At 37.2% G+C, this 11,317-nt stretch overlaps 1 protein-coding gene across 1 annotated transcript; it reads right to left on the reverse strand.

Annotated features, from left to right (window-relative positions):
- Positions 1-7,145: 7,145 nt before the first annotated feature.
- Positions 7,146-10,315, reverse strand: LOC108677425. The gene is made up of 2 exons (XM_018165643.2): positions 8,568-10,315; positions 7,146-7,802 (listed from the first exon to the last, which is right to left on the reverse strand). Exons 1-2 carry the CDS (start codon positions 9,409-9,411, stop codon positions 7,387-7,389), a joined length of 1,260 nt encoding a protein of 419 aa, XP_018021132.1. The 5' UTR covers positions 9,412-10,315; the 3' UTR covers positions 7,146-7,386.
- Between the last annotated feature and the right edge of the window lie 1,002 nt (positions 10,316-11,317).

The following is an 11,317-nucleotide window of genomic DNA, read 5'->3' on the forward strand; positions in this document are numbered from 1 at the left end:
TTCGCGACAGTTATAAACATGCGAATTTAGCGTGAGAATAGGAGCGTACTTGAATTAGTTCTTTCTTTCTAGGGATCTTATCTTGTTGAAGCCCAGTACCTATATCAGCCGCTCCTGTGCTCAGTTAGTCTTGTGATCGCATCAATCAAATTCAATTTTCTCATCTTCTTTGCTAGTATTTATTTCCAGTTCTGTTGTTCGTCCGTTCCTTAATAAAATTGTTTGTGAAAGCCATTTATTATATAGGTACCTCGGCACGAAAGATCATCACACCCATCAATTTACTTGCGACATCTTTTGGTGGCATTCATGCGAACAAACGAACAGGTAATAAATTATTAGCGATAATTAATCAATGTTAAAATTGTGAATACAGGCAAATGACTACAAAACGAATTACCCAGGCACAGTAGCAGCGAGACGAAGATGGAAGCCAAGTCGTGGACGATGAACTTACCGTTACTTACCACGTGCTATCAGTAAGCGAGATACTGCAATCTAATAGCATCACGGAGACGAATTACTTGAATTAAACTCGTGTGTGTCGCTACGCTACGGAGAAAGTCTAGCTGCAGAAATTTATTATATCTTTTTATTTCAGCGCTTTGAAGCAATTGAATAGGGCGAGCCAATAAATCTACAGCAATGCTTCCCACACGGATGCTTAGGATGCTCAGTTTCGCCGGGTGACGCGTGTCCGTGCTGGGCCATTAACTCAATAAATTTTGCCGATAAGGAACTCCTCGCGAGGTCTTTTGAACCTCTAATCCGCGCCTGGGAGGAGTCCAGCGGTCCCATTTTCTATGCAAATCAGGCTACCAGGGGGCACCCAAATATCGTTCCTGTGATAGACACTTGTTCAATGCACAATTATTGAAATTGATTTTTCGCTCATACTGATGGTTAGTGCAGTTTCATCTTTATTCAGAACATGAAAGTTCGATGACATGAGGTAAGGCTACTGTATTCAATGACTTCCATAAGTTCGCTTGTATTTTAATCAGCTCCTCACTAGCACTGCGGCATTTCAAGCCACTTGTTATTGACGGCAAGTAAACGAGAACTACAAGCTGTCACGAGACACCTAGGCCCTGGCCTGCACGGCCTAATTGACGGCTCCAGCGTGGGAAATTCTAACGCGCCTACGCAGAGTTTTGCGCGGACCTACGCCTTTCGTTGGCACCGAACATTCTAACGCGAACGCTTTAGCAACTTGGTTCAGTTTAGTGTCTGTACCGATAAAAAATGAAATCAGATAATACGGGAGGTGTATGTGAAATTAGAAGATACAACATGTTGAAATTAAAATTTTTCGCAGAAAAAGAGGCATCTTTCATAAAATGAAATTAAAAAATTTTTATACCGACTGTAAATAAGTATGCTTTAGAGATTCACAAAAAAAAAATGCAATCGCAAAAAAGAAATAGCGAAAGACATGAATGTTTAATTATGATCAAAGTTTTGAAATTGGATTTAAAAATTGAAACTAGATTAGGTCATACGTACCTGCTGTCTAACCAGCAACACCTGCAAATAATTGTACGTATATCCGATCCTCGCACGTTAATCAAACCGAATTGGATCCCGAAACTGGTCACACTTAGGAAAACTGGTCCTCCTAAACTGATGGCGAACGGTTACGAGTTGACTCGAATTCGATTTCCACTCTGAAGAGAAGTGTGACAATTTTATTGTAATTGTAAAACACTTATTTGTGTATTTGCCGGATATTAAGAAAAAACTCTTAAAAATCAACACCGCCAACCGATCTTTAATTTTAGACCGCAAACACAATTCTCATACAAGATATTGTCAAAAAACTAATAATTTCTTCAATAGGAAGCAATATAAAACTTTCTGTAATCATTCTACGTAAATTAAAACCGAAAATCGATAATTAAAGCGGCGTCAAACATAACGACAGAGTTGGCCGCAAAATTGGCGGCCAAAAAAGTGGCTGCTACTGTCCATCAGCCACTAAACTGCAGACCGTCACTTGACCGACCAAACCTTCATCGGCAGGCCATCCATCAAAGCTCATCAAATTATCTCTAATTGCAAACTGATGATGCATATTTCCTGAAGTTGACCAGAAACCGAGGCTGTAATTGACTTCGTTTCAAACGTCGCATCAATCGATCAGGAAGACATCGGTAGAACTGACAATCAATTTCGTAATGAGATACTTTCTCATTTTGTTCCGTCTGTTTCTCTTATTCGCCGTCATGTAGGAAATAAAGAAATTTTTGAAGGAAATAAAAGAAATTTTACTAGACTCTCTTATAAATTTGTTGCTTTTGAATTGCAATTAACATTGTGATTGAATCATTTCAAATTCCATTGCACAGCCCGACTTTCCCTATTGAAATGAATAGAACTTGATGCACTCATTCATGGAATCGGTGCGTGTGAAGGAAGCTGAAGTCTTTGACTATTTAATTAACATATTTAACCTTTAATCTACATTAGTAAATGAGATTCTTTAAAAAAACGGGCTCAACATGAAATGTTTTAATGCATGAGCGTATTAATTTATTTATTAATTTATTATTCACAAACTTATTAAAGTAGTCGGGCGTGAAAAAAATATTAGCTGTCTATTGCGCGCTGAAGTTTAATTGGAAGCAAGAAGTTTTGTTTGTTTTGCTTAAATTTTGCGTTAACTTCATTGTGATGAAGAGAATGACGCTCTTGACCTACACCTTGGTTCTTCATTAACGCACACCCATGAAGGCAAGGCTTGATTTTACATTTAATTGCTAGTGTTCCTTTCATTTACTGATCAAATACATTTAATTTTGAAGGAAGGCCCGCTGTTTTTCATGTGCCAATATGATAAGTTACTGATTTGTTAGTAGACAAATGGGAATTATGAATAAAAAATGTGTACTACTTGGTTAAATAAAACTGAAGACTCCATCGATAAAAATTTGTTTTACCGTATAATATGTCAGTTTACAGTTGCGCCAACAATTTGAGGCGTCTTAATTGTGCTGCAAAATTAGGATCAAAACGCTCGAAAAATGAATTTTTCAGTTCGCGCCACAGCAGAACATCGACGTTTATCTTCATAAAAAATTTAAACACGCCCAATATCATCGTGATGCAGAGAACTAACAATCGAGTCGCTAAAAAATGGCAGGCACAAGCGATTTCCGAGCTCGTCCACATAAGTAGCGCACATTAAAATCTGTCACAGAGTAAGTCACTTCAAGTTTAATTAGAAAAATTTTTGTATTTATGAGCATCAAGCAAATGCTCTGTGAATTTAACTTGACGTTTGTTCTATAATTAAAGTGCAGCCATTGTTCTGGAAACTCTTAAATCTCCTAAACAAAACATTTTTGATTTTTTTTAATAACATTATTATTGCATTAACATGCTAAATAATTTCAAGTTGCACGATAAAGATCATTAAATAATTTCCCGGCCTAAATTTTCTGTGTTATGTAAGCCTAATTCAATTACGTGTAAGTGATCTTATTCATGCACGATTTCCAGCATAATTCCACTAATTTATTTTCCACGCTTGAACTTCAATTTTGCCTAAGAAAACTCATTGCTCACAATAATAATGATAATAATATCAAGCCAAAGTCGCTATAGGTTGTTTACAGTTCAATTAATTGATCTTTTATTCGTGATCATTTAACGTATATTTGATTAAAAGAATAAAACTCTTCATATAGTTTGAGTATAAGTGAAAGCAAAGGTGCACTCAATTTTAATAAATGGGTCAATATGATATTTGAACTATGAACAACATGGCACGCTTCCTCTAACATGTGAGCCCTCACTCAAGACTAAAGCATGATTGCACCACGTGGCAAGAGTAGAGATACTGCGAACCCTCAGCATATGAAAGGGAATCGATAATTAATTAAGATAATTGATAATAATGATAATTGATAATAAGGAATATTGACAATAATTAATGGTGGCATAGTTGGAAGCTTGTATCACCAAGATATATGAGGTAGAATGGTAAACGAGTATTCGAGTCAATAGAAACGTTTAATATAAGGCAGAGGAACAATACACACACGTACCATATATATTTTAACAGTCAAATGTATAATATCATTGCATGATTCAAATTAATAAGAAATTTGGCTAAAAAGTCTTAGCCTAAAAATTCATTACAAAACACATTCTCGAGAATCCAATCCGCTTTAAATGGCAAACTCTCAAAGGCGGTATTCTGGTAGAAAATTTTGTGCTCTGAAACTATGAACGGTAAACAACACCAGCCATGAAATAGGCGGCATATTATCTACCATACAAATAAAATGTATCGACTATGATTCCCATAGCAAAGTACTTCTTATCGTACGATTTCGAGGATGCCTCAAACTGACCGATTATTTAAACCCTCGAAATACTGGTGAACTTTTGTTAACTATATGTGAGACCGAAAGGTTAGAATCATGGAAACAGCAATAACACACAAACATCTTTAACTCTCGAGAGACAAACATAATATACACAAGTAAACTATCTATACTCTCTTAATCCATTTGGAAAAGGATACACGAATAATGAAGGTACCAAAAGAAGAATTTCATACATAAACAATACATCGCATTTACCAAAGTCAGACTTTGCATATAGCTTGGAAAATGTACAAGGCCGGAAATATATATAACGATGCTCTCGGTAATTTGTTGAGCAAATCGCCAAACAAGTAAATTACGAGTAAGCAAAAATTGTTACCAATGACTCGAATCAAATTCAATTTCGTGGTTTGTCCGAAAATTTGAATATGTAGCAACATTGAACCGTCCCTATTTAAACAACAACAGGGACGAATCATTCGGATGTCTTGAATTCGAAAAAAATGCTGGTTTTAAAGTTTCTATCGGAGACGATCCCTATTGATTTGGAAGCTCCATAACATACGACCTATCGAATTACCTTTATCCCATTGGAGTTTCACCGTGAAAAAATTAACGCCGAAAAATGAAATTCTAAAAAACACGAGTAATTTGAATTGCCAGTCAAATTCAAAACATAGATATAAATCATGTGAGCCCAGAAATTAATAACACAGGATTAAAAATTTTATCACACATATTGATAAGATAGGAACAGGTAGCACATATGAACCCAACCTGGTTCCAACCTCAAGACTGTATTACTTGCTTTTGGTTTCATGACGGTTTTACGGTACGTTAACAACAGTTTATTATTGGCACATTCAAGAGACATCATAATTCTAGATGCACTCTAAGTATGGAATGGGTTTGGTAATTTAGAACACGAACCTATTTCAAAACTGTCGCTAAAATTTACAATAATTAGGAAGGCACCTGAACTCGTATGTATATTGTAAAGAATTACTCTTGTTTTGTAAAAGATTTGTAGTGAGCAGCCCCCCTACCATTCAAGCAAATTTTTCACTAATGGTAAAACATTTCAAAAATAGAAAAACCGTTACTAACCGCTAATAAACTTCGCCGGTATCCTAAAAAGTGTAATTTTACGTAACAATTACACGGATGAGAAATTTTCAGCGCATCTTTTGATGCATCAAGGGTGAAATTCGACAGCAATGGCAGCAACAAAAATTCTCTGAACGTGAAGTCAAAATTCATGTAGAAAATCGATTGTGTGTGTGTGTGAAAATAAAACGAATTTCGCACCGCCTAGCTAAAATAGTTGAACAAGAGAGTTCGTCGAAATGGAAACTAGTTACATTTATGGTGGGTAGAATGAGTGAAATTAAATCAATTTCCAAAAACAGTACTAGGAAATTTTAATAAACTCTTTGTATAAGCTATACAGGATTGATGTATGGCTCATCAAGATGTTTACAATAGACCGGAAAACAAATAAGATATTATAAAGACCATCCATGTAAGCAAAGAAACCAAATGGCATTTACATCTAAAATGTTTTAGAATAGCGACTTAAATCTGTATATCTTTGCCAAAACATAATGACTTCTTTATAATTCAAACCAATCAATGTGGTATGAATGACAAACTAATTCTCGTGAAGGTTCATTTTGAGTAAAACAGTTTTCATTGGCGCGTCAAACAAGCATTTTCATCGTCAGACATGCCGCGAGACAGCTGCAGTAAATTGAATATCGTTTATCTCTCAAAAGAAAAATGAACACCTAACCATGGCATGCATCTATGTTATTACCATGACCGTAAATTGTTTGTAAAGTGCATGATGAATTTGCTATTGTGCATCAGCCTTTTTACATAGAAAATCGAGTTCGGAAAAAATTCGATTTCAGAAAAAATTATGCAGAATCATATAATGACGATTCAAAATGCGTCGAATAAATTGTGGGATCAATGTCAATGAGTATTGATCCCAAAATATAATATAAACCTGAACTGAAAAAGTCGTGGAATGAATAACTGAAAAAAATAAAAAATTTTGAATATAAACTTAAAAAATTGCTGTAATAAAGAAATGTTAATTGTGAGAAAAATAAGTTTAGTCTTGGCACAAGAAGTATTAGATGATACGGGAGAAGCGCAGAGTTTCAGGAAAACATTATACATGCAGATTTAAGAATTCAATGTTCTTATTCACATAAAACGCCGTATAATTTGTTTGGCCATGATGAATTCTATTATTTTGCCTTTTTCACGAGGCCGATGATTACATTGAAAAAGCCACATATATTCCCAGACATATGGTGGCCAAAGTTGCATTTCAAATTCAGATTTTTCCTCAAATAAGACTACTAAAAATTTTTTGACCCTATAGCAGATCAACTTAGTGCAGTAAGAAAAATACCTTCTGGATACGAGGGTGACTTTCACATGGAAAGTTATTGCACTGCTGCCTTAGAATATACATTAAAGTTCTGTACAAAATATACAAAAGGCTAAAAATCTTCCACCTTTAAGCGAACGAGCTCCACATTTGACTTCCTCGGTCATGTTCTCGCTTCCATTTTCGTGCCCCGCGCTCTTCTAAAATAGCACAGGATGTGAGAAAGCTACCGAGTTATTTAAAGGCTAAAAATGTATATCTTCTTTACAAATAAGAGTGTCCTTCGAGTGGCAACAAACAATAACAGGAATGTAGCAATTGTCCACCGAATCATTAATAACAGTCGGTGTTCACATTCTACGAAAAATTTACAAAAAGAAGGTGAATTTATAAAATGAATGGTGTATAGTTGAATATTTAAATAACTTAAAACGCAAGTTTTTTTCAATTGATTAAGTAATACAGGTTGGATTTATATCAAGTAAGCATATTCGTTGCTTCGTAGTGAAGCATGGCTGCCATCCATAACGCTCTTAGCGTTGATTCATAATTTATTTATAATTGTAGTTCAAGAAAATGTCATGGAGGATGTGAATTACTGGGAAAAACGTTTACAAAATGAAAGTTCTGGTATCACACAAAGTTGTGTCAGTGGGAGGAAGGGGATGACACAGGAGGAGGGTGAAGACCATGTCTTAAGACCCCTGCAGCCATGAGGTGATTGTTTAGAAGAAAAGGAGGTATGAGGGAGGTGGGAGGTAGGAAGGGATTATGAGGCACGATAGGATGCGATGCCAAACGGATTCGTTCCATTTCGGACTCCTTGAGTCTCTTGTCTTTGGCACGGCGGTTCTGGAACCAAATTTTGACCTGAGTTTCGGTGAGGTTAAGTGAAGCGCTGAACTCGGCGCGCTCAGCGATGCTCAGGTATTGCTTCTCACGGAACTTCTTCTCGAGGGCGAGCAGCTGCTGCGTCGTGAACGGCGTCCGCGGCTTGCGGTTTGGCTTGTGCTTGCGAAGCGTCACTTTTATCGGCACGTTGAAGCGGGGCATTTCTGGGGATTCTGTTAGAGGTATAACAAACAGGAATTAGCATAAGAATTGGCTAAATTCAACGATAAATATGTTGTATTTTAAAGAGACGAAAAACAAGTTTTAATATTGTCTTTCATATCGTCAGCAGTCGCAAGGATTTCTAAGTAAACAACCAATGAATGTCCATGAATATTCATTCCGTAGTGAGGATTCTATCAAATATATATCACTCATAATAAAGCGTCAGTTATATATTCTAGAAGCCATCATTTTCAGCTTTAAAACATCAGGGTTTCTTCAATTGATGAATCGAATCAAATGATTTAAAGATTTCATTCAATTTTGTTTGCCCTTTTGCGTTCTAATTAAGGAACATAATTCTGCCATGTTGAATAAGACATAATTGATCACTTTGCAGTGTGATATATGTATCTCTAATCGATAAATTGCTTCTAAATTAATGAGTAAGTGGCTGCTCTATCTTCACGCTAATCTATGAACGTTCCTGAGATATTAATTTGTCCAGATTAATATATAACGTAATAGAACGGCTTCTCAAATATTCGATGCCTGACTCAAAAGAAATAAACGCAAATAGACCAAAATGCATAAACATTTATAGTAAAGTGAAATCTCAATTCAACCTTGAAAATAATTATTAAGTTGTCAGAATCTTATCTGAATGCATGCACTTATAATAACAAAGCTGCAAATTAAATTAATAATTTCAGTGGTAAATTAATGCGCCTAATTGAGCACGAGCAATACTGTAACATCGTATAGCTAATACTCACTCTGAAGGGCTCTGAGGGAGAGCTGGTGATGCAGGAAGGGAAAGGAAGGCCATAGTCCATGTTGCGGTAGGTGACCAAGTAAAGCTGGAGGACCTACCCCAGGAAACCGGGGCTCTTGAATGGGACCCACTGCCGTCGGCCTCACCACCGTCTGTGAAGATAGTTCAGAACGTTCTTTTTCATCCTGTTCTTCAGAGTCGACATGGATGTCATCATCGGCGTCCTCTATGTCTTCATCACAGCCTGGAGTACGTGGTGAAGGAGATCGAGGTAATCTTCGGTCCTTCGGTAACTCCGGAGATCGGTTTAGACGATTGTGGAGTAGAGTGAAAGCCTGGGCTGCTGTGGTGGCGATCCTGAATGCACTGTCCCCGTGTAGGCCCAAGTATTTGGCTGTGTTTGGTGTTGATGCAAGGAAATTGCTATTGGATCGAATACAGTTTTCACCTCCGCCACTGTCGTCATTCCCATCTCCTCCACCTCCCCGATCTTCGGTCTCTTGAACAGAGTCTGCACCATTCCCAACCACCACTCTGATCCTATCATCCTCTCTGGGAATAAAAACGTCGTCGCCAACAGAAGAAGAATCGTCTCTTCGGAAATTATCGTCTGATCTGAACTCACCCTCACTCGGATAATCATCAACCTCCCGACGATAGTCGGAATCGTGAGCATAATCACCTTCAATGGCAGAAGAATCCCCTTTCGAGTGAGGGGTGTCTGTGCTGGGGGATCCTGCTAATATTGAGTCCACTGAGAAGGACGAGAAACTCTTCCGGACGACCGCACTGAAGGCGGACTGCGGCTTATCGCCTAATGTGACGTTGACGGCTGCGCTGGACATGTTGTCTCCTCAACAACTTTAAAGATTTGCTGATTTATTCCACAAAATTTAGATTGGAAAGTTTCAGATAAATCACGTAGAACAAATGTGTTATGGCCGCAGGCGAGGAATTATTCCTTATGCTTGTATTTTCTATTTTATAATTTTTTTCATATTGTTAATAACTACGCTTTGAATTTTCCTTACTAATACTCAATTTCTCTTTATTCACTAAACACGAGTTTTAACTTAGAGTAAAACCAATGGAAGGTACTTAAAACTCAAATCTGTTGTAACGTCATTTCATTTTGAGGTTTATCACATCCAATATCAGAAGCAACTGAAACAACAAAGTTCAGGAAATTTGAAAATCCCATAAACGGATTAAAATAGTTGTGTTATAATTCTTCACACATATAGAGCCCGAACAATATGAAGCATGTTATAACAGATTCATTTTTTCAAAATTGAAAGATTGTTCCACGCGACTAGCTGAGACGATATCTTTCCTGGATGCTCACAATTCGGCACTAACGAATTTCACGTTTCATCCACCGTTTGTATTGGGCATGGCATGCAAAATAATCAAGTTTAGAGCTAAGTCGGCACCGTCTCGCTGACTGGTAAAGTATTTTGTTAAGTTAAGCAACGATTTTCAATATTGCTATCAAGGTAAATGAGGCTCTGCCGAGCATATTGTGCAACCGATGGCCTGGGTATCGGGAATGAAGCGGCTGGCCTCTCAATAGCACTGCTATCTATAGACTGGCTATTAATGCTAGATCCTAAAGCTCTTCGCAATCATCTTTGCTCCTCCCTTTAACAAACCCAATCCTATTACAGGTAAATTAAGAGGAGGGGCCTTCAATATACCACTTATACTGAGAGTGAAGCAGTTATACCAAATCCCTCCGCCTCTGCGCCACTTAGGTTATCGGGATGTGCTTCACCAGAGGGCTGGCATGACTATATTGGCAGGAGGCGTTCACAAAACAGCGAGCGCTAAATGCGGGAGGAGCGAGGGACCTTTCGGCCGTTAAAAGAGGAGGCGCTTCTGAAGAAACCTGCACCAATAGCGGACATGAGGGAAGAAGAGGGGTGCTTCTCGCTCTTCCTGATAGACGAGGAAATAAGAGTCCATTGAAGCTAACAACGCGAAAGATGCCTTCAGTAGGTCTTTAAAGGAATTAGAATAATCGCTTATTGCTTGTCCAGATGCTGGAATCAATCAACGCCAGAGATTCCATGGCTAACTAATTGCCCTTCGTATTGGATCACAGCAGAACAATACCGTCTCAGTTGGAGGATTCAGATAGCAATTAATTTATGATCACAAATACGAACGCGTTCACATCATAATAAATCTCAGACACTGTACCAAGTTAATTTCGGGGTGGGAAATTCGTGCGTGAGAATAGTCAAAAAATAAATCAATTTACGCGCGCATCTCGCACGGGGTTGATGCGACATAGACTCAAAACGCAAATACCATAATGCTCTGTGGGGAGCAGCTGTCAACTTCACATTTTTATATCATTTCTATAATTACCAGATGTACTTACTTTCTTCTCATACGTATTACGTACTTTTCTTGATTTATTTCATTTTTATTACAGGTAAATACTAAAATATACAATTAGGTATAAGACAAATTTAAAAATTTATTTAATAGTCTCTATAAAAATCGATACTCAGGACATTCAAGGAAATAATTGCGCTAAAAACAACAATTGAGTCGATATGGCGAAAAAATATGTTTTACATGTAGATAGGTGTTTTACGTAGCACAAATTAAGTACATTGAATTGCGTAGTTGTACACCTCGTAAATATTTTTGTTTAGAATGAGAAGTGTTATAGTCGCATTATATAGGTAGGAAGAATATAACGGAGTGCAGAAGTGATGGCTCTAATTAAATTATTATAAC

This window comes from Hyalella azteca, unplaced genomic scaffold (genome assembly GCF_000764305.2).
Source record: "Hyalella azteca isolate HAZT.00-mixed unplaced genomic scaffold, Hazt_2.0.2 contig9815, whole genome shotgun sequence".
NCBI lineage: Eukaryota > Metazoa > Arthropoda > Malacostraca > Amphipoda > Hyalellidae > Hyalella > Hyalella azteca.

Excerpts from the sequence above, each read along its gene's own strand:
- LOC108677425 (XM_018165643.2), bottom strand. The coding sequence starts at position 9,411 with ATGTCCAGCGCAGCCGTCAACGTCACATTAGGCGATAAGCCGCAGTCC. Across the intron at positions 7,803-8,567 it reads CTCCCTCAGAGCCCTTCAGA|AATCCCCAGAAATGCCCCGC; the intron begins GTGAGTATTAGC and ends TACCTCTAACAG.